The 27,673-nt window shown below is 43.1% G+C and overlaps 1 protein-coding gene across 2 annotated transcripts; it reads left to right on the plus strand.

Annotated features, from left to right (window-relative positions):
- Window positions 1-1,057: 1,057 nt before the first annotated feature.
- LOC148037385 (Nucleotide-diphospho-sugar transferase family protein) lies at window positions 1,058-27,344 on the plus strand. 2 transcript variants are annotated; one of them, XM_087676289.1, is made up of 6 exons: window positions 1,058-1,342; window positions 1,931-2,253; window positions 24,466-24,715; window positions 24,889-25,857; window positions 25,964-26,274; window positions 26,625-26,846. In XM_087676289.1, the coding sequence occupies exons 1-6, from the start codon at window positions 1,283-1,285 to the stop codon at window positions 26,701-26,703; spliced, it is 1,992 nt and encodes a 663-aa protein (XP_087532415.1). In that variant the 5' UTR covers window positions 1,058-1,282; the 3' UTR covers window positions 26,704-26,846. The 2 variants fall into 2 exon arrangements, with proteins under 2 accessions (XP_087532415.1, XP_087532414.1); XM_087676288.1 differs by having other exon boundaries at window positions 1,059-1,342; window positions 25,964-26,207; window positions 26,625-27,344.
- Window positions 27,345-27,673: the final 329 nt, after the last annotated feature.

Genomic DNA, 27,673 nt, shown 5'->3' on the forward strand with positions numbered 1-27,673 from the left:
CTAAAGCTTAGGCTTTGATACTATTGGAATGTCACTATCTTCAAACTGAAAATCAAACTTAATACTCGCGGCAAAATATAAACAAATGGACAAAGTAACTATAGCCATAGCATATATTAATGTAATGCACACGGTACAAAGAACCATGGTTGAAATAAAAGAGAATACTAGAGAAAGATAATGGCTCTTGATGAGGCCATAGTCATGCCGAAGAACTCACCATCATGCTAGGCAAACATGAATATGCATCTTCATGCTAGGTGGGAGGTCCAAGATCCTCAAAGTATGAGAAAACAAATGTGCCAAAATCCAAATATGTTGCACAAGGCTAAATGTCCACCTTTTATATTAAACCCTAACTCCCTACGTTTAAAAAATTACTATATTATAACTTTACACGGTAAACCATGAAGAATGGTAATATGGCAAATAACATTGGCTCATTTAATGATATGTGGTGCCTAGGCATGTTATGCAAAGAAGAGAGAACAAAGCAACCAAGAATTTGATAAATGTCTCTACTTTTGTAGGTTTATGTAGGGGAGGAGGGCATTATCAATAGCTCCATCAAGTTGAGAAAGAAAAGATCGAACTCCTTTGTAGATCTTAAGATTGTTTTGAATATGAACTAGGCTCACTCTAGCTCTAACACAATCAATTGGCTCCACTAAATTAAAAATATTACGTCCAATTACTAAACCTCTATTAGATATGTAGTCCTCTTTTCCTTCTCTATATGCAGTCCTCTAATTACTAAACATTCTCCCTCTACTGTAGATGGAGTCCTCTTTTCCTTCTCAAATTGGTTCCCTCTTCAGTGAATCCGTTTCATATACCTATATAAATCTTAATCTTTTTCATTTTTCACATATATCACTTTTGTATTTGAAAAGATAGTTTTGCACTTTTGTGAGCAAAGGAAAGCGAAAGTATAACAATACAATGATTTACAATCTCTGTTGTTCTAAAAAGGAAAAAACCCAAAAGAACTGGTAAATGGGGATGAGTCAAAGTGAGACTCACTCTTAGTAAGTCACCTTCTAACTTTGACTGAGACTTGCTCAGTAACTTTTCGAGCTGTCATTTGAGAGAGAGAGAGAGAGAGAGCGCTTCCATCAAAGAAGAGGGAGATTGCAGGATTTCAGACACATGAATCTTAGCACGAAAGGCTATTAGGCTATTGCTTTAGAGTGACCTCCTTAAGAATCGCCGGATGCAGATCCAGTTTTCCACCATACTCGAGACAGTGTCTGTTTGATGGGTTGATCAGACCTTGAGAGAAATGGAGGGCCGCGAACTCCATGTCAAGCTCTCGAAGTCTATTAAGGGCATCAGAGGACAGGTCTTTTCCTTTTCTAGACGTGCCCTTAGGGCTGCATTATCTGCAGCTTCTGTTCAGAGAGTCACAGGAAGGAAAGCCTTGTTCCCCCCCTCCCCGCGCGCCCGCCCGTTACATGTTTTTAGATATGGAAGTCCCTTACAGGACTGCTTCGTACTTTGTATTTTGCCTTGCGACATTTTGTTTCGAGGAGTCTTATTAATAGATTTTTTTCCCTTTATTGAAAAAAAATTGTGAAGCTATACATAAAGCTACATATTAGATGCACTGTGGCTTAGAAATCTCCCTGTCATGGGAAAAATCAGACAACACATCAAATTTGGGTCTTACTATTTTCAATGCACTTTAGTTGTAGAACTGGCAAGAGCCAGCAAGTGTTCCTGTATATATCAGATGCAATATGGCTTTGAAATCTCCCTGTCATGGGAAAAATCAGGCAATCTATGAAATTTGGGTTCCATGCACCTTTGTTGTAGAACTGGCAAAAGCCAGCAAATTATGAATCCAAATCTGTAATTTTTTAAGCCTTTCTCTTTGGGTATGTTTCTTGTATGGGTTCTGAAAAAGTTTTTTTGCCCACACTGCTTGCAGGCATTGCAGGTTGCACTTTATGGAACCTGGCTTGCAGGCCTTCTCTTCATCGTTGTGTCTCTGTATGCAACTCAACTGCTACCTGGGTTGGTTGAACAGGAGAGTCAGGCAGGGAATCCAGCTGTAGCAGTGAAGGTGACCATTTTCAGTGTGCCTCAACCATTTGAGGGCATGGTTGGAGAATCTCAAGCCCAGGCAGTTTACTCATGGCTGCGATTGTCTCTTGACCTGCAAGTGGTTCTCATTGGAAGGCACCAATCACTGAAGTCATTTGCGGCGAGGCTGCATCCACGAGTGGCTGTAGAGTCTGACATTGACTTCACGTGAGATAAACTCTTTACTTTCTGTCTGGTTTCAATGAATTTACATTCTGGATACCTAAGTAGTATTAGCACAGATGCTTTGCAACATGAAAACCAAATTGGCTTTGTTGAATTGAAAATAGATTACTCTTTGCCAAGTTCTAGGCAACACCCAGATGTGATTCCATGTGTCTTTATCCCTTTCAATTAACCATAGTGTCTATTGCTAGCACCTACACCTCTAAGAGACCTTGTGGAGCACACATTTTCATGAACCTTTACTGGCATGGTGGTCATCACTTATGCACTCAAAGAATTGTATGTTGCTTGTCATCCACCTTCTTGAAATCAGAGTCATTTTGAAATTGTCTAAGTTGGATTAAGTATGAGAGATCCTTAGTGTTGTACAAGTCATGGCTGTATGGGCACTGCATTTGAGTGTGTTGCATTTCTAAGTGGGCATTGTATTTCAGCCTGGCTGACCTGTATTTCTGGCCTCATTTATGGCTGGTTGACCTGATCATTATTTTGCTCCATTCCAACCTATTTATAGGCCACCTCTCCTCCATGTCATCATCCTTTGCTACATGCATATTGCGTTCTGCTGGAGAGAGGGAGACTAGAATCACTTTGCTAGTTGCCCACAGCCCATGCCTTTGTACATACTTGTGCTTTGGTGTATGGGTTCTGTTTCCTGAGTTTATTATTTCTGAGTTCATGTGTTCTTCTTCTTTTGTTCGGTTATTTGTGTTTACAGTAGCTGTTTTCTTCTGGTTGACTGCTGTTTCAGGTCTGATCCACCTTGCCCAACTGCTTCTCAGGTGAACAAACCTTGTGTTTTGCTCTTGTACTGGAGTTGACTTGGGTGCATCGTCTGAGAGTGGGTGGTCAGTCTAACTTGTGTTTGTAGTGCTGTAACCTGTGTTTTGATCAGCCCAGCCATTATTTTGCATCAGTTGCTGACATTTTCATCAGGTTTGCGGTTGTTTGTATTTTCTTCCCATAGGCGCTAGCATTTTGTGCGTGTGTTGCATCCTTTCTGCGTATTTAAGCAGGATTTACACACCTATGCATGTGTCGGTTGCTGTACCTTTTTTCACTACACTCACTTCACATATTACATTGTCTTGGCTGTTCACAACATGTGTGAAGGAATGTGCATTGTGGAGGGAGTGAAATGCAGCCCTTAGGGCAGGGGATGCTGCAAAAGACATTGGATGAAGATGGACAGTAGTAGAGGGATCATAGTGCAGTCCTCAATAGTTGTTGGTAATGATGAACTGATCTTTGGGGATTTTTGTGCCAAAATGCAGATGTAGACTGGGTGATGGCAGCTAGCAGGAGGTGGGCTATTGGCTGCAAATGGGTTAGCAGTGCAAAACGAAAATCTCCACAAATTGGATGAGGTGGTGATACTCTAGCAAAGGCAAAATTGCAAAACGCAGATGGTTGACGAATAGAATGATGGCAACTCTTGCAGTTGATAGGTGACACCCATTGCAAGGTGCAGAACCTGAAAATGCAAGCAGGCAGCAACTCTCTAATAGGGCAGTAGGCTGGGCATCAGCTAGCAGACATGGGTGGACTTCCAGCTATATCAGGGGCAGCTTAAGACAGCTCCAATGTAGGCAGCAGCAACTCATTTATTTTTTAGTTCCAGCTTGCGGTTTACTGTTCTCAGTCTGCCATGTGGCACACTGTTGCGGCATTTTCATTTAGACAGCTGGTTTGGACTGCTTGTTTTTTTTTTTTTTTGTGGGGGGGGGGGCGAGGGGGGACTGCTACAACATCCTCAACATCAAATTTCAATATCCTAATCCTTGATTGGCATTTGGCTGCTGCATTTCATCACCCTGATATCCAATCTACTTCATCTCTATCATTGTTGGTGGTTTTGTTGCACTCCGTACATGATGGATGACAATCGTCAACACTCTCCCTCAGCCTGCTCTTGCGAGTTAGTGGCATGTGAGAGTGCAACAGAAGAAGGAACTGGAACACAGAGAGAAGAAGACAGCAGGAAGATGAAGGAAGAAAGAAGTCTGCACTAACTGAAATAAATGGTGAATACAAACAGGACTGATCAGTCCCTGCATGCAGCCCGAGGTGTCAGTGGGGGCACCAGATCTGGCTGGAATGATGATGGCAGTAGCGGCATTGGAGACGGAGGAGTGTGCTCGGAGTCGGAGGAGCAGTTTGTAGAAAAAGATGATCTGCTCCAGCCAGCAGGAAATGGCCAAAATTGGCCGACCTCTCCATGTGGCAGATCTGGCCAACTGACTGTATTTAATGCAGTTGCAGGCTATTGACATGGCAGAAAATGGTAGGAAAAAATGCCAGCTAACTGGATAATGTCAGTAGACAGGGTGGCACAGGCTGGAAAATGCAGATAATGAACTGGAAATGCACACTAAGGAATGCCAGAACTTCCATTTCTCCATTAGACTCTGACAGGAGCTCACAACCAAGAGATGACAGATTGAAAACACTAAAAGTGGTACCCCCTCTTAGATCCCGGAAGTGTCTGTAGGCCCAACAACCTCATGTGATGAAGCATAGAAGCCTTGGCCAAAGGCTTCGTGAAGAGATCCACCACATTGTCCTTCGTAGGACAATAGGCCGTTGCTAACTTGGAATCCATGATCCACTCTCGAACATAGTGGTAGTGAACCTTGATGTGCCTTGTGTGAGCATGAAACATTGGGTTCCTTGCTAGAGCAAGGGCATTGTGTTTGTTCATGTAGCTTCGTAGGGCTTGTCTAGGAAAAGCCAATCTTCGCCAACAAGCGATGGAGCCAAATTGCCTCTATAGTGGTAGAACAAAGGACAAAATACTCATCCTTTGTAGATGAAAGAGCCACATTAGGCTGTTTCTTATTGCTCCAACCCAAACCAAGGGAGAAGGTATAACCAATAGTGGACTACTAGGAGTCCATACCATCTATCCAATTGGAGTTACTCCATCTTGAAAGGGTGACCTCCTCTCCATACGTGATCCCATAGGATCAAGTCCCTTGTAGATAGCGTGGAATGTGCAATGCGGCTCGCTAGTGAGCTTGAGTAGGAGTCTTCATGAAAGAAGACAACAAAGCCACCCCAAAAGAGATGTCTAGTCAAGTGTGGATCAGCCAAATCAAAGAGCCAACGAGGCACCTGTAATGAGTGGCATCACTAAAGGGATCTCCCATTGCCAAAAGATTGGACTCTGGGTCCATGGTGTTGAGCTAAAATATGCTTCTCAGCTGATTAGCATTCTTAAACAGCCCCAAGGGCCAAAACACACTTAATTAATGAAAAACCCTAAAAAGGGAAGCGGTCCGAGAGAGTTTCAATGGTCCCCCAAAAACCCTAATTCTTTGGGGTACTCTTCAACATCTATAAATAGACAGGCTACCCCCATTTAGTCTCATTCTCGTTTGTGCAGGTTTCACACCCTTGAGTGGAGATTTCAGCCATCAGTCTACCTCTATGTGGCTGTCCATCCTTCAAGACTGTTGCCACCTCTCCATCAGCCCTTGTAGTACCCTGGCACCTTCCTCCAGGTTGTCGCCCATTGTTTGGCATCTTTCTCCAGGCTGCGTTTGGCATCTTCCAACCATGGCTAGCATCTTCATCACTTTTTGCAGCTTGCATTTGGTTCCAGACTAGCTAGGTGAGAGTTCCTACACACTCCAGTTGCTTGCGTTTGGTGTCTCTTCCTCCAGGCAACAGGTATTGGTGCTCCTCCTCATCGAGGCAACATCCATAGTTTGCGATTACACTCATCTGGGGGTCACCTTCCATCTTCATAGCTTCTCCTACTTGTGTTTGGTGCTCTTGGCCCTTTTGGCATCATTGTTTTGTAGATTCCTCACTCCGATTGGTGGTCACAGACTTGGGATCCGTCTCTAGTGGGATGTCACTCTCCGACACTTTGCTTTGCCCTTGAGTATTTATACACTCTTACATTCATTTACATTATTCATTCACTTCAGAGTTATGTTCTTCTCTCCCTTCTTCTATTTGTGTTTGAGTTTCTGAGTTTTGTGTTTAGGGTTTGGGTTTTACTTTCTGTGTGTGTGTTTGTCTCTTTGTGTTTCTGTTGTGGTCGTCGTACACTGTGTTTCCTTAGTAAAAATCCTAGTAGTTTTCTTCACACATGGGGCAAGAAGTAGGCAAACGCTCAGTCGTACCAAACTTCGAAAAAAGCTCGGAGATGTACCTTTGCTGGGAAGTAAAAATGCCCTTTGCCATACGATAAATCTCCAATCTAAGGAAGAAGTAGAGGATCCCAGGACCCCTCATGTCGAGCTCCTGGCCCAATATCTATTGATTATGATCAACATCCTGTGTATCGTTCTCGGTAGTAATGAGGTCATTAACATACAAGATGACCAAGACACACCTATCCTCCACAACCTTGTAATAAAGATCTAGGTCATGATCCAATCGAAGGAAGCCACTGTCCAAGAAAAATTGATCAATTTGTTGATACCAAGACTTGGGAGGTTGCTTTTGGCCATAGAGGGCCTTTTGCAACTTATAAACATGGTCCTTCTTCCCTTGCACAAGAAAACTAGGAGGTGTGAGACATAGATCTCCTCCTCCAAAATACCATCTAGAAAGGTTGACTTCATATCCATCTGATTAATGTGCCAATGGTGATGGGTGGCTAAAGCCAAGATAGCTCAAATAGTGGTCATTCGAGCTATCGGTATAAAAGTCTCAAAATAATCTAAACTTGCTTGCTGAGAGAATCCCTTGGTCACAAGCCGTGCCTTATACTTGTCCAAGGTCCCCTTTGCAAGATAGGTGGTCTTGAAGACCTACCTCACACCAATCACCTTTCACTTTTGTAGATGAGGAACCAACTGCCAAGTCTGGTTTTGCTCCATAGTGTCAGAGTGCAATGATGCGGAAGCGTAGGACAAAGACTGAGAGAGAGTGAACAGAGAGAGGAGAGAGAGAGAGAGAAAAGGAGACTAAACACAGAAAATCTGCGGTGTAGTATGCTGTATAAGAGTGTAGAAATACACAAGGGGGCAGAGGAAATATCTGCGTATGTCTCTAACTTGATGTCCTCGATCTCCGTCAGCGCGAGCACAGTCTTTCTCAGCCAACAGATCTCAAGATCAGAATCTGAAATCATTGAATAATGTGCCAACAATGTGCTGGAGGACTGTTATATAAAGCGTAAATAAAAGGCATAAAATAAACAGGTCGACTGCATTAAATGCAGCCGACTACAATAAAATAATACCTAAAAAGCTGTTCGATTGCACTGCAGGCTGCCACGTGGCACCTGCGCAGTCTGTTGACGTGGTTGATTGCTGACGTGGGATTGTACTCTGTCTGCTGTTCGACTGCTGACTTGTCCTCTGTAATCTTTGTTGTATCAAACCCTAACTGTGCAGAAACCCTAACACAGCCTGTCTAGGGGATGACTCAAATGCTAACACCCCCTCTCAGATCCTGGACGAGGCATCAGACTAAGGGATCTGGAATGCTGCTGAAGAAGAGCTTGGGGAAGCGCCTTCGTAAACAAATCTGCAAGATTATTCTCCGTCTTGCAATACTCCACATCAATGGTCCCATCCAGAAGCTTCTCCTGAATGAAGTGATACTAGATCTCAATGTGCTTCGTCCGGGCATGGAATACTGGATTCCGTACCAAGGCAATGCAACTCTCATTGTTACATAGCAGAAGAGTAGGACGAGTTTGGGGGCAGCCAAGCTCCTCCAACAATCTCTGAAGCCACACAACCTCACATGTGGTGAAAGACGCAGCCCGATACTTCGCCTCAGTAGAAGAAAGGGCTACTGTGGGCTGCTTCTTGCTACTCCAAGAGATAACACCTGTACCCAAGATAAAACAATAGCTTGTAGTAGACCGTCAATGGTCCACATCGCCAGCCCAATCCGAGTCACTCCAACCTGCAAGAACGAGATCTGAAGTATCTGTACATGTGGGATAAGAATTCCCTTAGTCAGAGGTCCCTCTCAAATACCAAAGAATCCTCAGGGCAGCCTGCCAATGTACGTGTTTGGGTTCCGACATGAACCTTGCCAAAAGACCCACAGTAAAACAAAGATCAACACGAGTGTTGAGAAGCCAAATCAAGGATCTAATCAACTGATGGTAGTGGGAAGCATCCATCACGGGAGAATCTGAGTGTGAAGTGGCCTTCCAATTCGGATCCATAGGAGTAGTAATGGGCCGACAAGTCTCCATCTCAAAAGTCACCAAGAGCTCATGAATGTATCTCTGTTGAGAGATGGAAATCCCCCTCTGAGACTGATAAATCTCGTGATCCAAGAAGAAACGAAGAAACCCCAAATCCGTCATCTCGAATGCTTGATGTAAAGCTATCTTGGTCTCTCGGACCTTCTATGCATGATCCCTTGTCAAAATCAAATCATCAACATATAACACGAACAACACACGACCGACCTTTGAAGTGTGCACATAAAGCTGCGGATCGGCCTTGGAGCGCCGATATCCCAACTTCAACTGAAGAAACGAGTCAATCTTCTTGTTCCATGCATGCGGAGCCTTCTTGAGGCCATACAAGGCCTTCTTCAACCTGTAAACTTTCCCATTCGAGGATCCAAAGCTAAGAGGCTGCTCAATATAGATCTCTTGCAAGTCACCATTCAGAAAGGCCGACTTCACATCCAACTGATAAACAGGCCATCTCCTATGGCCAGCCAAGGCAAGAACAGCTTGAATAGTCGCCATACGAGCAGTGGGGGCAAAAGTATCATGAAAATCAATGCTTGGGTGCTAAGCAAAACCTTTAGCAACAAGGCGAGCCTTGTGCTTGTCCAAAGAACCATCGCTAAGGTACTTGGTCTTGAAGACCCACTCGACACCAATTACCTTATTGTGAGAGGGACGAGGCACAAGAGACCAAGTGCCATTCCTCTCAATAGCCTCCAACTCGGCTTCCATGGCCTTGCGCCAATGATCAGACTGCAAAGCTTCCTTCACTGAAGTGGGCTCTCGATCCTGCATAACACGAGTCAGTAAACAATAGTTGGAGCAGACAAGCTCCGAAGAATGTGCCTGGTTCCTTCATGATCTCCGCAGTCCATCCTGCAGTTCCCACTCCTTAGGGACCCCCTCGATCCTTGAATCTCGAAGGGTGTCATGGGCCCAACGAGGAGGACAAACCTCTCCCCTCGCTCTCCATCTGCTAAAGACTCAAGAACATCCGTCGGCGGAAGCTCCTCGGGGGTGGCCGGTGGAAGAGAAGACTCTGAATCCGAAGAAGAATCTCCATCAAGAGGCTCTGGCTTCAAAGAAACTGTCACGGGAGTCCAACTCTTCCCTGGATCTCCAAGGACGGGGTGCTCCTCACCCCCCTTTGTGACCAGTACTTCCATGAACTGCACATCTCGGCTCGTATAGACATCCCACTTAACGGGATCAAACAAACGATAACCTTGGGATTGGGAGCTATAGCCAACAAAAACCTGTCGTCGGGAAGCCATCTCCAACTTATCACGCTGCGTCTTCGGAATGTGCACATAAGCGTCACACCCAAAGATCCTGAAATAAGAGACATCAGGCTTAGTCGTGAAGTAAGCTTCAAAAGATGTCATCCTGTCAACTGCCGAAGTGGGAGATTGATTAAGGATGTGAACTGCGGTAGCCACTGCCTCGACCCACAGAAATTGAGGTGTCTGTCTCAGTGCTTCATCATGGTGCGTGCCATCTCGATTACACTTCGGTTCTTCCGCTCCAAAATGCCATTCTCTTGGGGAGTGTTGGTGTTAGCAAACTCCTGGTGAATGCCCCTATCTGCACAAAAACGAGCAAACTCATTAGACATAAATTCACCTCCCTTGTTTGAATGCAAGGTCTTCAGTCGCCGGCCAGAATGGTTCTCCTCAAAGAGAAGCCAATCCTTGAAATGAGAGAAAGCCTCTGACTTCAAACTCAAGAAATAGGCCCAAGTCATCCTGCTGTAGTAATCTACGTTCAACATGAAGTACAAGCTTCCCTTCAGGAACTCGGTCCTCATCGAGCCACAAAGATCCATAGATACAACTCCATAAGTGAAGTAGATTGCCTAGAAGCTTTGTTGGGAATCGCATCCCGATGCAGTTTCCCACGAATGCAGGAGACACATGGCTGATGGCTCACCACTATGTTCGGCAATCCTCGGACAAACGACCCTCGCAACGCCTTCCGAAGGTACTCGTAGTTCAGGTGGCCAAACCGAGCATGCCATAGCTCGGACTATGTCTGAGAAGTAAGAAGAAGTGAAGTAAGAGCTGAAGAAGACTTCAATTTGTAGACTCCATTCTCCTCATACCCTGTAGAGAGAACCTTCCTTGATCCACGATCAAGGACTCGAACAGTATCACTGTCAAACTCCACCAAGAGGCCAAGAGCACAAATCTTATGAAGTGAAAGTAAATGATACCCCAATCCCGGCACATGCAACACCTCAGAGGTGTGGGTACCACCACGTCCATCTGGAATAAGCTGCATCTCACCCTGCTCAGCAATAGACACAAAAGAGCTGTCTCCAATGAGAACCTGCCCACGCGAAGGTCGCAAATGGGCAACACCAACGGAAGAAGAAGTCATGTGCCGTGAGGCACCACTGTCCACAATCCACTCTCGAGCTTGGGGAGCTGTCATTGTAGCATCAGAAGTTGTCGGTGTAGAGTTCTCAATGACTGCTAAGTGTAGAAAAGCAACTGATGATGGTACAACCCCTGATCCAGAGTCCTTCGTGTCCTTCTTCTTGGTATTCTTCTTGTCTTTGTTAGGGCAATCCTTCTTCCAATGACCGGTCTTTCCACAAATATGGCAAGTTGATTCCTTCTCCTTGTCCTTCTTGGATTTGTTGTCCTCCTTCTTCTTCTTTTGGTCCTTCCCCTTCTTTTGAGAGGCTTGACCAACCAATGCCTCCGATTTGGAAGTATTCTGTCCCTTCAATTGTTCCTCCTGGTCCAAGATCATAGGAACCAACTCTTCCCACCGAAGAGTCGACTCCCGCCCTGAAGCAATAAGAGCGGAATAAAAAGTACCGAATCGTGGTGGCAACTGGGATAGTAAAGCGATCGCCATGTCTTCGGAGGAAATAGGCTTCCCCGCATTTTGAACCTCCATCTAAAGTTGTCGAAGCTTGTTGATGTGTTCCCGAAGCGAAGAAGACCTATTCACGGACAAAGTCCGCATCTACACCTCCAAAGAAACCCTCTTCATCAGGGTCATTCGGTTGTACATCTGGTCGAGCTCCAGACATATCTCACGAGCCACTGTCAAGTGCTCAATGTGAGCTATCACGGCTGTGGTGCAAGACAGAAACAGAAAAGATGGAATCTTGGCATTCAGTTTGTCCCAATGAGACTGGGCCTTGGTCAATTCCGCACGAGCATTGGAAGAGAGTTTGGACTCATCCCTCACCGAGGGCCTGTTAATCTCCTCCATCACTAGTTCCGCCAAATCATAAGACTCTAAAATGGCCAACATCATCACTTGCCAGATGCGGTAATTGTCACCATCAAGCTTTTGATCCATTGGAAGAGCTGGTAGGACAAGCACCTTCCTGTCCATGATCGCCGGAACTCCAAATCAGTCTTTGCAGACATGTTAACCTGCAATACCTGCACAAACGCAAAAGCAGCCCCCTTTGACTGTGAAAACGCAGCCTTTTAGGACTGATTCCTCCGCTGCCCAAACCTTCTTCACTCGCCGGAGGCGATGAAAAAGTAAAATCTGCAATGGAAGGCCTCAAACGCAGCCTTCCTCCCCTTCGAATGGCAATAACCTGCAGCAAATTCACCGATTAGACTCCTTTCCCATATGCCCACTATTGCTTCAGTCTTGATCCGATGCGCAGCCCTCCCGCTCGCCCTCGAATCTTGGAAATGCAGCCTTGTGTCGCGCTGAAATCTCTTCTTCGGATAGGTTCAGCCCTCAGTCAATCCATCTTCACCGCTCTGATACCATGTCAGAGTGCAGCAATGCGGAAGTGTAGGACAAAGACTGAGAGTGAACACAGAGAGAAGAGAGAGAGAGAGAGAAAAGGAGACAGTGTAAACACAGAAAATCTGCGGCGTAGTATGCTGTATAAGAGTGCAGAAATACACAAGGGGGCAGAGGAAATATCTGCGTATGTCTCCGACTTGATGACCTCGATCTCCGTCAGCTCAAGCTTAGTCTGTCTCAGCCAACAGATCTCAAGATCAGAATCTGAAATGATTGAATAATGTGCCAATAATGTGCTGGAGGACTGCTATATAAAGTAGAAATAAAAGGCATAAAATGCAGCCGACTGCAATAAAATAATACCTAAAAAATTGTCCGATTGCACTGTAGGCTGCCACGTGGCACCTGTGCAGTCTGTTGACATGGCTGGCTGCTGACATGGCACTGTACTCTGTCTGCTGTCCGATTGCTGACTTGTCCTCTGTAATCTGCCTGCTGTACCAAACCCTAACTGTGTAGAAACCCTAACACAGCTTGTCCAGGGGATGACTCAAATGCTAACACATAGAATCGAGCTCAACTTGCATAGCACTACGCCAAACATCTTGTGCAAGAGCCTCATCAACTATAGTAGGCTCATGGTCATGAAGAATCTAAGACATAAGGGCATAATTTACACAGAGTGAACCATACCGTCGGGCATGTAACCTAGTTGACTTGCATGGGTCAAGATGTGTTTCAAGGAATTGAGTAATCTTTGAATCTTGCGTGAGCTGCCGATACCACTAAGAAATGATGATAGGCTCATCCTTCTTCGAAGGAGATTGTGAAGCCTCTAGTACTTGTAAAGCACTTGTTTGTGGAAGGGACTTCCCCTTACTAAGGGGAGGTGGATCCTCCTCACCCGATGAAGAACTCCCCCTCTAATGGCTGAATCCCCCTAGAGGAAACTTGAGTTGATGGGGAAGGGGTAGTAATACTCAATGGCGAAGGAGTAGATGAAGGAGCCGTCAAGGGTGGAAGGGGAGAAGGTGAGGGAGAAGGGGAAAGAGAGGGAGGAGTTGCAGATGAAGAAGGGATGCCAAGGGATAACTTGAAAGGAAGGGGAGGGGTTGATAGTGGTGGTGGTTTTTTGGGGGGTGGAGGGGGGAGTCAAAGTCAAAGAACCACTTGCAATAGAAGAACCATAAATCGGATCTTTGGAGGCCACAGTCTCATCGAAGATCACATCCCTACTCACCTCGTGTCAGAGTGAAGCAATGCGGAAGTGAATGACTGTGACAAAGAGTGAACAGAGAGAGAAGAGAGAGAGAGAGAGAGAGAAAGAGAGAATGAAATGCAGAAAATCTGCAGTGAAGAATGCTGTATAAGCATGCAGAATTATACACAAGTGCAGAGAAAATATTTGCGTATATCTCCACCTTGAGGATCTCGATCTCCGTCAGCCCGGAGAGCAATCTCTGTCACCAGCAGGCTGGAATTTGTCAAATACAATGTACAAGATTGCTGGAAACTCAGCCTTGTAAAGACTGAAAATAATAGCCTCAAAATAACCCGAAATATTCAGGTTGACTGCATTAAATGCAGCTGACTGCAGTCGGCCAGACAGTCATGTGGCAGCTGGCCATGTGGCATTGCTGACATGGCATAGGGAATGACTCTCAACACCCCCTCTTAGATCTTGGACAAGGCAACAGACGAAGGGATCTAGAATGTTAGTGAAGTAAAGCTTGGGGAAGTGCCTTCGTAAACAGATTTGCGAGATTGTCTTTAGTCTTACAGTATTCCACATCAATGGTCGCATCTAGAAGCTTCTCCTTGATGAAGTGATACTGGACCTCTATGTGCTTTGTATGGGCATGGAGTACGGGATTCTGTGCCAAGGCAATGCAACTCTCATTGTTGCACTGCAAAATAGTAGGACGAGTCTGGGGGCAGCCAAGCTCCTCCAAGCAGTGCTAAAGCCACACAATCTCACATGTGGTAGAAGACGCAGCCTGATACTCTGCCTCAGTCAAAAATAGGGGTATTGTGGGCTACTTCTTGCTACTCCAAGAGATAGCACCAGCACCCAAGGTGAAACAATAACATGTAGTAGAGCGCCTTTGATCCACATCGCCAGCCCAATCTGAATCACTCCAAACCTGCAAGAACAAGATCAAAAGCACTTGTACTTGTTGGATAGGACATCCTGAGGTCGAAGGTTCCCCTCAAAAACCGAAGTATCCTTTGAGCAGCCTACCAATGCACCTGTTGAGGTGCACTCATGAACCCAACCAAGAGACCTACAACAAAACATAGATCAACTCGTGTGTTGAGGAGCCAAATCAATGATCCAATTAGCTGACCGTAGTGGATAGCATTTGCCAAAGGAGAATCTACGTGTGAAGTGGTCTTCCAGTTCGGATCCATAGAAGTCCTAGTTGGAAGACCTTTCAAGTATGCAACTAAATGCAAAAGTGATTATAACAGACATAAGTTATGAAATGGATTGACAATCCTCCATCTCAAAAGTCACCAAGAGCTCTTGTACATATCTCTCCTGAGAGATGAAAATCCCCCTCTGAGACTGATAAATCTTGTGGCCCAAAGAGAAATGGAGAATTCATCTCCAACTTTTGATGTAGGACTCCCTTCGTCTCTTTGACCTTCTGGGCATGATCACCTGTAACAATCAAGTCATCAACATACAAAACAAACAACACACGACCACCCTTGAAAGTGGGAACATAAAGCTGCAGATCGGTCCTAGAGCGCCGATGGAACCTCTACGAACCGAACATCACGACTCATGTAGATATCTTGCTTAACAGGATCATACAATCGGTAGCCTTAACACTACGAGCTATAGCCCACAAACACTTGTCTTCTGGAAACCGCTTCAAATTTGTCACGCTGTGTCTTCGGGACGTGAACATAAGCATCACACCCAAAAACCGTGAAATATGAAACATCAAGCTTGGATTCGCAGTACTCCTCAAAAGGTGTCATACCAACAACAACTGAAGTAGGAGAACGATTAAGGATGTGAATTGAAGTTGCCACAGCCTCAACCCATAGACATTGAGGTGTTTGACGATGCTCCATCATAGTATGGGCCATCTCGATCACATTGCGATTCTTCCGCTCCAAAATGCCATTCTCTTGAGGGGTGTTTGTATTGGCAAACTCCTGGTATATACCATGATTTGCACAAAATCGAGCAAACTCATTAGAAACAAATTCTCCTCCTTTATCCGATCGTAAGGTCTTCAGCTTTCGCCCCGATCAGTTATCCTCAAAACCAATCCTTGATGTTGGAGAAAGCCGTCGACTTCAACTTCAAAAAATAGGCCCATGTCATCTTGTTGTAATCATCTACAATGAGCATGAAATACAAACTCCCTTGAAGAGATTCTGTCCTCATCCATCCACAAAGATCAGTGGAAATAAGCTCCAAGGGTGCTGAAGACCGCCTCGAAGCCTTGCTGGAAACAACATCACGAGTTTGCTTCCCACGGATGTAAGATACACAAGGTTGCTGACTCACCACAATGTCTAGCAAACCTCGAATAAACTGGTCCTCAGACGCATTCTGAAGGTATTCGTAATTGAGGTGACCAAACCGAGCATGCCAAAGCTTGGACTGTGTTTGAGGGGTAAGAAGAAGAGAAGTCAAGGCAGAAGAAGCCTGCAACTTGTAGACTCCATTCTCCTCATAACTTGAAGAAAGAACTGCTCTCGATCCTTGATCAAGAATCCGAAAAGAATCCACATCAAATTCGACCAAGCGGCGGAGTGCACAAATCTTGTGCATTGAGAGAAGATGATACCCCAATGCCAGGACATAGAGTACCTCAGAAGCATGGGCACCACCACAGCCATTTGGAATAAGATGCATGTTGTTCCGTCCTTGAATAGGAAGAGACAAACTATCTCCAATAAGAATTTGACCATGAGAAGGCCGTAAATGAGTAACACTTGTTGAAGGAGTCATGTGCTTAGAGGCACCACTGTCAACAATTCACTCTTGAGTAAATGGGGCAATCAATGCAACATCAGAAGTCGGCATAGTTGAATCCTCAACCACCTCCAAATGGAGGAAAGCAACTAATGAGAGAGCATCCACCGCTTTGGAATCCTTTGAAGATTTCTTCTTCTTCTACTTGTCGGGGCAATCCTTCTTCTAGTGACGTGTTTTTCCACAAATGTGACAAGTAGACTCCTTGTCTTTGTTCTTCTTAGATTTGTCTTCCTTCTTTTTATTTTGGTTCTTCCCCTTCTTTTGAGAGGATTGACCAACCAAAGCTTCAGACATCGAAGCATTGGTTCCTTTCGGTTGCTTCTCTTGATCCAAGACCATAGGAACCAACTCTTCCCACCGAAGAGTCTTAGACTGCCCAAAAGCAATCAAGGCGGAATAAACACCACTGAAGCGAGGCGGTAACTGTGAATGGAGAGTTATCACCATGTCTTCAAAAGTGATCACCTTCCCTGCGTTTGGAACCTGTATTTAAAGCTGCCTTAGTTTGTTGATATGCTCCTGCATAGATGATGACCCGTTGACACTCATAGTTCTCATTTGCACTTCCAAAGACACACGCTTCATGATGGTCATCCGATTATACATTTGATCCAACTCCAGCCATATCTCCCTAGCTACTGTCAAATGCTCTAGGTGAGAGATTATAGCTGTAGTGCATGAGAAATAAAAACGAGTGAATGTGTGCATTGAGTTTATCCCAATGTGCCTGAGCCTTTGCCAACTCCGCCTTCTCATTGGAAGAGAGTCTGGACTCGTCTCGTGAAGGATGGTTGATAGCCTCTGTAACAAGCTCCTCCAAATCATAGGACTCCAATATGGCAAGCATCATAACCCGCCAGATGCGGTAGCTCTCACCATCGAGCTTTTGATCTGAAGGAAGAGCTGGTAGGGCACCTTCCGGTCCAACATTGCCTGAAACTCTGTCTCGGCCTCAGAAGACATCTTTACCTACAATGCCTGCACAAAACACAAAAAGCAACCCCCTCTGACTGTGAAAGTATAGCTGGCTAGGGTTGAGGTTCACATCCCGTTCCTTCTTCACTCGCCGGAGGCGATGAAAAGGTAAAATCTGCACTTGAAGGCCAAAAACACAACATTCTTCCATCTCTAACAACAAAAAAACAGCAGCAGCTTCAGCAAATCTTCTCTTGTCTCGCACGCCCACGCTTGCCTCAGCCTTGTTTTGATGTGCAGCCCACCTGCTTGCACTTGAACGCTGAAAACGCAGCCTTGTGTCGCACTAGAAACTCCTCTTCAGATAGGTCCAGTCCTTCAATGCTCTGATACCATGTCAGAGTGAAGCAAGGCGGAAGCAAATGACCGTGACAAAGAGTGAATAGAGAGAGAAGAAAGAGAGAGAAAGAGACAGTGAAACACAGAAAATCTGCAGTGAAGAGTGCTGTATAAGGATGCAGAATTAAACACAGGTACAAAGTAAATATTTGCGTATGTCTCCACCTTGAGGACCTTGTTCTCCGTCAGCCATGAGAGCAATCTCCGTCACCAGCAGGCTAAAATCTGTTAGATACAATATATAAGACTGCTGGAAACTTAGCCTTATAAAGATTGAAAATAATAGCCTCAAAATAACCCGAAATAATCAGGTTGCAGCCGATTGCAGTCAGACAATCCGACTGCTGCCAGGTGGCACTGCTGACGTGGCACAGGGAATGACTCTCAACACCTCGATCTTTGGAGGAGTCAACGGGTCGTAGAGCCAATAGTCCTTCATGTAACCAATGAAGATAAGCTTCTTTGACTTGGAATTGAGTTTGCTTCGTCTTTTCTTCTTGTCCATATGACAACAACTGATACAATATGGGAAGATTCCCCTTTCAACTTTACATCAAGTGTGAGAGTCTTTCCCTTATGCTAAATAGTGATTTCTTTTGCATATTTTTATATCACTATATGCATAAGGGGACACCATGGCATACCAAGCAGTACATCACAACTCTGAAGTGGAGTAATGCAGAACTCTTTACTATCCACATATCCTTGAATATGCAACCAAAGCTTTTCAATGAGTGGTGTGACAGGCTCTGCATGATCCTTACTTGCCATTCCAACTTTCCCCATAGGTTTCATCTCATCCTCTTTGATGCCTACACAGGCTGCCATGGCTATAGAGATGAAGTGGGCTCATGCACCGTTATCAAAGAATATCAATGGATGCTAGTCCTTGATTTTGCCCCATGTTTTGCATAACTCAGTAGTGTCATCATTGGGCTCACTAACAACATACGGCACCAAACTAACTAATGCTTTGGGCTTCTTTTCCTTAGGATTTTCTCAATTTTTTGATTTTCCAGCCTATTGCCTATTGTGACAGTCCTTTGCAATATGACCCTCCCATTCACAAATAAAACATTTATTTGCAGCCATTAATTCCCTATGCTGTGCCAATGATTTCCAGCCCTTTCTTTGCTGTTTTGGCCTCTTTTTAGGCTGATTTTCAGGTTTGCTTTTGTTCTCAGCCTTAGATAACGTTTTATTCAGCTTCTCCCCACTCTCTCAAAAGCTGAATCCTTCCCACGCAACAAAGCATTGGCTGTAGCAATAGTCTCTATAACTTGAGACATGCTAGACATGGTGGATTTTATGCAAAAATCCTTGAGAGTGAGAGTAGACACTCAAAGGAGCATGTAAGAGTACCTTCACTAAAATGAATCACAAGAATGAGGATACAAGTTATAACCCTAAGGCTATATAGACCTACACATTGAAGTGTCTTCACATGGGGAGAAAACCCCTCCCATGCAAGAGGGTAAAAAGTGACCGTGGATAGGATATGTTCACACTAGAACAACTCAGAGGAAAATACAAGGTGTATTTTAATAGTCAAAGTATAAGACACTCCTTTAGCATCCCTCAACCCACTCTTGTGAGATACAATGATTGTTGGATAGTCCTCTCATTGAGCATTTCCTTTATCACACACCTAGCGTACTCGAGTTTGTTCATCAAATCTAATGCTACATTTGTTCATTCTTTCATTTTTCTTTGATGTTTTTGAGTTCAATTGTTTGTCCACCCTATGTTTTGTCTGCAAACCCTATTGTATCCTCACACTATCTTCCTCATCAGTGATCATCTATGAGTTTAGAGAGGGTGTTAGAGGTTATTTTATTGTCTCGTGTTACACACTAATCAAATCACTTATTGGCTATTCTTATGGGTCACTCGTTAGGAGTTTACATATTTCTACCAGTCCTAGACTCGACACTTATACATTTGTACTTTGATATCCCAATGTGGAGACCTTGGATGTCAGAGGAGTTGTTGGATGGATGGGAGGGCATGCTCTCATATGGGGGAAAAACACTCGTCAAACAATAGGGTAATAGTACTTTGGTGATATGGTACCTTCACTCCTAAAAGGCTCCAAGGAATACACTATATGTAATAGTATAGGGATAGGGTAATAGTACTTTGGTGATATGGTACCTTCACTCCTAAAAGGCTCCAAGGAATACACTATATGTAATAGTACATGGTTGTGGATTTGTGGTGTAGATTAAGGAAGAAGTGGTGCTATTTGTAAGTTGTGAGGTGAGGGAATCTAGTGAGACATGCATACTAGGGCATTGTGATGGCACTTTGTACTTGAGACCTCCTCGAGCAGATAGCTGAAAAGATGTTTTCCTTGATTGAATTTTCTCTTCTTGGAAAAGCAAGGTCATTGTGGTGGCAATATATATGTATTTAGCTCATGATTGAAGTGGACATAGGTGAAATGAATAGTTGGGGTGATATCAGAAGTGTTAGTAGTGCATATTGAATGAAGAAAGATAGATTGATATGGTTTGTTGTAGTGGATCATTGTGGTATTGCGGACTTTTGTAATGAGTTTAGCAAAGATTGTGGTCCAAATTCCAATAAGATGGTGCACCTTGTCAGACAATTTGCCTTACAAGAAAAGAGTGATTGCGATGTGGCCCATCTAGGTAAGTTGTTTCCTGTATGAGTAGGCAATGAATTGTCACGAGTTGCAAGAGATGCCTCCTGTATTTTATGGACACCTTTGTAGAACCCAATGTCCATAATGTTCGTCTTGTATAGTTATTATGGGATCATCAATGTGCAATATGCTGCGTGTCTTAAACCCCTATGGTAATCATTGTGTTAGATATCTGATATGGCCTAGGGCAAAGTAGCATATTGAGGTGAACATGCATTGTCATGTGTCAATCTCAAGTCTCAGCCACATAAATCTAGCATCCTCATCTTTCTTGACTATGGTGATGATTCATGCGAGATTGGGTTTTCACATCTCTTAGTCCTTGAATTTCCTTTTCATGTGCTGATTGCTTCTTTATAGGACGACTCACTCTCTTTTTGCTCTATAGAAAATAGACTCCTTTCTAGGCTTGGTGACTTGATCTACAAGATAATATTCTAGTTTATTTTGTCTCAATTGGTCTTATGTCATTTGTGTACTATTAGAAAGCAACATTAACTACAAAATTCCTTTTTGTTTTCTCACTCTAGGCTCATAAGTCTTGTGTCCCAAAATGGTCTGTTTTTGACATGCATGTCCTTCTTGCTCCACTTGTTTGTAGTGAGGGAATCACCATATGATTTTCTCCCCTTTTGATAAATTCCTTTCATGTCTTCCATGTTGAAAGATCTATCTAGTGCATAGTTGGCAAGAAACCCGTTTCATACCTAGACATTTCATAAATTTATGAAACACCTATTTTAAACTTTCACAAATGGCATATCCTAAATGTCTTGGGACTTTTGTAATCATCATTTGTCATGGATTTACTTAGTACGTTGACATGGATATTGGCATTGATTGCTGTAGTTTTGTTTTGAGTTGTTATCCATGATGATTGCATATATTGATGGCTCCTTTTGCAGCTAAAGTTGATATTGGACATGAATAGTGGACCATGTTATATGCAAATACTGATGCTATGTTAAATATTCATTTGCATCTTAAAGAATAAAGAATAATGTTAATCTATGTTTTATATGTCACATAAGTCATATAGTATATTGTAACGTGCCCGATTGAGGATCCCTCATTAGTACGATTTAGTGGTTCCTTGAGAGACTTTCCCTAAGTGACGTCGCCAAGTACTCCTTAGAATAACACGGGGTTTGTCACCTAGGTGTTCTTGAGTCCACTCCGCAATGAAAGGTTTTTGGGCATAACCCATAAGAATCGACTTGAATTTGGGTTTTTAATTCGACGCTAATATTACCTAACAACTTAAGCTAGCGTCAGTTCTTGAGCTATAGCATTCGCAAGTCAACTCAAACTAAAGCAAATCAATGTCTCACTTGGTTCATAGTGAGTGAGAAACGAGGGGGAGCGATACATATCAACCCTACCTGTAAGGTATAGTCTCGACTCCGTTCCCCTAAAATGGCATTGATCAGGGTCTAAGACAACACACTAGTAGGTAGTCACGCATTCAATCCTTTCCTAATCACATTGCCTTGAAGGAAAACTCTCGGCTCAGTGAGACCACTCATTTGTAGGACGGATCTATTAGGGATCTCGTCCTCTTGCTTTCCCCGGGGGTTTGTTTTAGTTATCTAACTATCCTAACACATTTAGATGTGACAAACAAAGACAACTTTCTTAATTAGCCATTGAGCACTAGTTCCTTCATGTAAATTATGTCACGGACACAAAGACAATATTATCTTAATCTTTTGGAAGCTAATATAAAACAATGTATTTGTGTCACACCTTCTCCAAGGTACAATGCCAATCTTGGCATTCTGTCCCTTAACTTGGAACTCATGTTATGTTCCACCAATTCACCCTTATCTAGTATCAGGGCCTTCTAGGAAGTCCACCTTGGGTCACGTAGACCTCTTGCATCTAGGGTTGGTCCTAACCTCTAGCACAGTCAAATAGCCCATTGGTGAAGGGCTCCTGCCACTAACCTTGGGGGAGGTTTAGTGCGTAATTTAAAAAAAAAATCCACCCATGAGAGCACAAGAACTTTTGTGCAAATACACATCCAAGCAATCAACCTATGATCAATAGCTAGGGAAGCATTTCTTTTTCATAATATCAATGTGATAGCTACTTTGAATGCTTCATAAAAATCAGCCACTTATCTTGGATAGCAAGACTATCTCTTTCACAAAATAACTATTCTTTTCTTGAAAGACAATTTGAACAACGCAAACACATCCTTTGTTTGATACTTTGCAAATGAAGATGCAATCCCTTTTCTTTAAATACTTTGCAATAAAGATGCAATCTATAACAGCTTATCCTTCCATTAAAGTGCAATTTCAAAGTGATACATGCTAATCACATGATGGAGTAACATGTTTTTCAACCTTTTTCTTTGTACCACAAACTTTTCTTTTTACACCCAACCCTTGCATTTTATATTGAGTGGTATCAATTCTAGCATGACCAGCTTTGGTACCACTTAGCAATATGAGTTGCTACTTTACAAGGCAATTTTATGCACATCCTTTTACGTTTCAATTTTATGAACACCCCTCATTTCTTATGCAATAGCAAGAGGTCTAGATACTAAAGATATGACTTATGAGATTAGACTAGGATCATATGACGACCATAATTCTCAACTAGTTTAACCAAAAGCAAGGAATATAGGGATACTTAGGCTTGGAAAGTTTGTGATGCGGTTGGAATGGCCATCATAGTTGCGGATGAGTACTTGGCATTCAAGATGATCCTCTTGGGGGCCATCATGTGTCCCAAACTCCGTATGTTCTTCTTGAAGCACGTGCTTATTCTTCGCTTGTTGGCTTTGGGAAGTAGCACCAACTTTCTCAATCTCTTTCTTTTTGTCTATCTAAAAATTCTTCCCTGCTTTCTATCTCTACCTCTCTCTTCCTCTACCCCTATCTCTCTCTCTATCTATCTCCTCTCTCCTTTTCCTTCTTCCCACTTCTCCTACTCCTCTCTCCTCCTCTTCTCTTCCCTTCCTTCTACTCTTTCCTTCTCCTCTTCTTCTACTTCCTCTTCCTCTTTACTTCTCCTCTCTTCTTCTAAACCTCCCCTCTCCTCTTCTTCCTTTTTCTACTATTCTTCTCCTCTACTCCTTCTCTTCCCTTCTACTTGTCCTCCTCTTCTTCTCTTACTCTTCCTGTCTCTTTCCCTTCTACTCCTTTTCTCCTCTTACTCTTCCTCTCTCTTTCCCTTCTTCTCCTCCCTCTTCTTCCCTTCTTCTCCTCCCTCTTCTTCCCTTCTACTCCTCTTCTCCTCTTCTTCTCTAACTCTTCCTCTCCTACCACACACACACACACACTCTCTCTCTCTCTCTCTCTCTCCCTCTCTCTCACACACACACACACACACACACACACACACTCTCTCTCTCTCTCTCTCTCTCTCTCTCTCTCTCTCTCTCTCGTAACAGTGGCAGTGTTTCAGAAACTGAAGTTTCTCCCAGAAGCCTCATTAAGCCCTTAATAACAAGGCTTTTATAGCCTTATCTAAAGGCTTTTACATTGTTCATTCCTCCTCGTTATGGTCACCTGCACATCCTCCTCCACTTGCATAGTGATGCTTCCGAGGCAGGTCCTGATGCTGAATTTGTGTTGTGCTTAAGGTGTTTTGATGCATTCGAGGCAGTGCTCCATTCAAGAGGGAGAGATGGCAGCGATTTGTCCGAGTTGATGACGATGAGTTCGTTTTCTTCTTCTCTTTCATTCTTCTTTTTTAATTTTTAAAAGGTTTTAATCATTTGCTTTAATCCCCCCCCTTAAGCCCCCTTCACGTGCTGGGAAGGCAAGGGGCCGAGATGTTACTTATATGTATATAAAACTTTCATACTTTTTAGTATCTCCAATGAAACCCGTTTCTAACATTTTACTAAACTTGTATGAAAGCTATGAAACCCATATCATACCTCACGTTTCGGAAACCCTTGGCAACTATGGTCTATTGTTCAGGTCCAGGAATTTGAGAAGTGAAGGGTTTTGGTTGTTCTCCTGATGGCTTCTTTCTGTTCTCTGTAAGGTGGCATTGGAAGCAGCATTTAGCATAACATATGTGCTTCAAGAATAGATGATTCCTTCTCTTTCAACCCAAGACCTGCACACTAAAATACACAAAAGTCAAGGGAATAAGTAAAGAGCAAGCAAGAACACAGGCCCACATAAAGGAAAGTCTGTGTTGTCACTAAGCATGTGTGCTCATTTATGGGAGTAGCATTTTCTTTTGGATGTTTAAGGATCTCCTTTACAGTCAAGTCTCTGCATTTTCAGAAGCTGAGACTCACCAGATAAGTACTTTGGAAACTGAAAATGGACAGATTTTCTATCTCTGCAGGTTTTCTGATGCGCCTCTCTTTCACAGCATAATTGCCAGAACAACTTCCTCAAATTCAGATATATCAGTTCTTATAGAGTCAAATTTTATACTGACACAAGACTTTGTGGATACTCTCGAGCACATTCAAAATTTGCAACATGACTGGCTTCTTGTCGCTGGCGCCAGAAGTATAAGTGGATTTCCATACAGTTTGAAACATTCACTTCTTTGGATAGGTGAAAACGGACAGCTTGTAGGGGACGAGCAGGTATGTTTATTGTGCATTTTTATGTTTTTCCTTTCTTTTCATATATGTCATTGAGATTCAAGAATTGAATATTTTACTTCAAGTGTGGTTTCTGAAGTAAAAAAAGGGCCCCAAAAGAAATTTGAGGATTAATGGGAGATTTTGAATTTTGAAACATGTTTACATCTTGACAGGTACATGCTTATGTTAAGGGTCACGGTCTTTGGCAGCCTTGCACAGGCAAGTTCATTTGGGCTTGGAACACAGAGAGTGTCCCTCTGCATGTTGGTGTCATGCCATCATTTGTGCATGGTTATGGTTTTCATAATGAGTGGCTCTTAAACGAGGCATTGTCGTCAGGACTTCGCTTTGTGTTTGATGCAAGTGATGCTATATCAGCATTTTATTTATCTCAATCTGAAAGTGATCCGTTTCTTAACAGTGGCCCTACCTTTGCAAGGGGAAACACTTGGGAAGCAGAAAACAATGCTCATCTAGCAGCTTTATATGGATCTTTCTATTTTCGGCCCGTGCACTTTGTCAATGCCCCAGCAAAACTTGTTAGATGTGGTGATCCAAATCTGAAAGTATTTCGATTTTTGTACCCGTTGTTTGCTCTAGAGTCTTTCAGTAATACTGAGATTGTCTCTTCGTCTAGTGGGCATCAGCCTGTTGAAATGCAGCAGGATTTCTCAAGTCAGCAGCTGTGGAATGAGAGTTTCCTAACCAATTTCAGAAGGTTTGGTCTTGCAAAGTGGCAGATGAATGCAGTGCGATACCCATGTCAGTCAGCAGAAGTTACCGTCAAGAGAAGGGGTCACTTGAAGAATAAGCTTATGATAGGAAAGTTAAAGGTAAAATGCAACTGCATTGATAGCTCGGAAGATTTGAGACTAGATTGCCCTTCTTCTAAGATGAGGAAACTGCCAAGACCTGTACCATCAAGGTCATCATTGGTGGCCTCAGCTGAGTCAATGCCAATGCCATTAGACTCTTTGCTTTCTAAAGTTTCTGATAGTAGAAAGATCGTGGTATTGTCAGTTGTTGGGAATAATTATAGGGATATGCTTATGAACTGGGTATGCCGGCTACGAAAGCTTCAGATCTCAAATTTCATAGTTGGAGCAGTGGATGCGGATCTTTATGATTTTGCCCTTTTACAGGTCTGTTCTGCAGACCATTATATTAACTTGAGTATTTTGCATTGATCCTCCAGTACAACATTTCTGCTTATCGCATGCTTTTCATTTCTGAAAATGAATTTATCAGGGATTGCCAGTGTTTATGAGTGGTCCAAGTATGGACCTGAGCTTCAACGATTGTCACTTTGGAACAGATTGTTTCAGGAGGGTAACAAAAGTGAAGTCACGCACGGTTTTACAGATTTTGAAATTGGGATATAGTGTTCTTTTCAGTGATGTTGACGTCTATTGGTTCAAGAATCCGTTAGATTATCTTACATCATTTGGCCCAGGAACAGTTGTGGCCCAAAGTGATGAATGGAATGTAACAGGTAGAAATTCTGATGCTTCAACCAAAGCGATGTCGATGCACAGTTGTCTTTGCATGTTAAGATTAAGGTAATGAGGTGCACTTCGAAATTTCCTTGTTGTGAGGCTTCTCTCCAAATAGTACACCTCAGGCTAACTATGCTCTCTATATTTCTTGCATAACCCGCCAAGCTGTAAGCTTGATTGATGGTCCGTCCCGGATTGTTGTTTCTTGTAGTCTGAAAGACTGAAGGATTGTTACAAAATCTGGATGTACGGTAGTTATTTTTTGAAATTTTTGTAGCGTAAGCATAGTATGTGCTGCTCCATATTGAAAATATCTTGCTATTGTTTCACTTGCAAGGATGCTGACTGGAAGTCTGCACAGCATATGTGATTTCACATCACTTGACTTGCTCCTTTCATGTTCTTTTTTGCAGAAGCTGCAAACAAGCCACGAAGGCTAAATTCAGGATTCTATTTTGCCTGGTCAGACTTCTCAACTGTGGCAGTTTTTGAGAAGATAGTGAAACATGCATCAGCCAGTAACATGTCAGAGCAGCCAAGCTTTTATGATATCCTTTGTGGAGAATCAGGACGATATAGGCAGGGTGATTTGCATTGTGTAGAGCCTGAATATAACCTTACAACCCATTTCTTGAGTAGAGAAGAATTTCCAAATGGAGGTTATAAGGAATTGTGGCAGAAAAAGAATGTCAGTGAAGCTTGTGAACTCCAAGGGTGCTTCATTTTGCACAACAATTGGGTGAGTGGAAGGCAGCGGAAGTTTGATAGGCAAATCGATTCTGGACTTTGGGATTATGATGTAAGGACACGAATCTGCTTGAGAAGCTGGCATGGACATTAAGCAGGTCATGCTTAGCTGAAGTGTAAAAGAATGTATCACCTTGCAGAAATTCAGTATCGAGCATCAAACTGGGCTATCTGGATTCATTTTTCATTGTTTAGTACCCTACCTGGAAGTAACCTCACATTTAGGGCTTCCTTTGTGCATTAATGAAAATGGAAAAATTCTTACAGAAATACCTGCCTTTGACAGGAGTACTATGTAAGATATCTACAATACAGATCAATACTAGAAGAGATGTTCATACTTTACTAGAAAAACCTGTGCATAATGGAGCATTATTACTGTATAATGGTCTCCCTTGCATTCTCATTTTTATCATCATCCTTCTGCAGAGTCTATGCTTTAATTAATAAACTCACAAGTTGCTTCACATGTATAAAGCTCCAAATTTATCGCCATAACATCAATTGCACACCAGTAAGAGGAAAAAGATATGTATGGACCATTGTATGGATGTAAGAGGACAAAGATAACATCATCTAATTGCACATGTACCTTGCTGATTACCATCATTTATGTTGATAATATTATACCCATTTGTTGTGATGATCAATCCATACTTTTAAAAATAGGAAGTGCACTAAATCACCTGTTTCAAAGTTTGTATTTTAAGAAAAG

This window comes from Lygodium microphyllum, chromosome 4, assembly GCF_053477565.2.
Source record: "Lygodium microphyllum isolate KBCC chromosome 4, Lygodium_microphyllum_v1.1.10, whole genome shotgun sequence".
Lineage (NCBI taxonomy): Eukaryota > Viridiplantae > Streptophyta > Polypodiopsida > Schizaeales > Lygodiaceae > Lygodium > Lygodium microphyllum.

Coding starts and splice junctions, on each gene's coding strand:
- LOC148037385 (XM_087676288.1), top strand. CDS start 1,283: ATGGAGGGCCGCGAACTCCATGTCAAGCTCTCGAAGTCTATTAAGGGC. Junction 1,343..1,930: donor TTAAGGGCATCAGAGGACAG/GTCTTTTCCTTT, acceptor CACTGCTTGCAG/GCATTGCAGGTTGCACTTTA. Junction 24,716..24,888: donor AGCTTGTAGGGGACGAGCAG/GTATGTTTATTG, acceptor ACATCTTGACAG/GTACATGCTTATGTTAAGGG.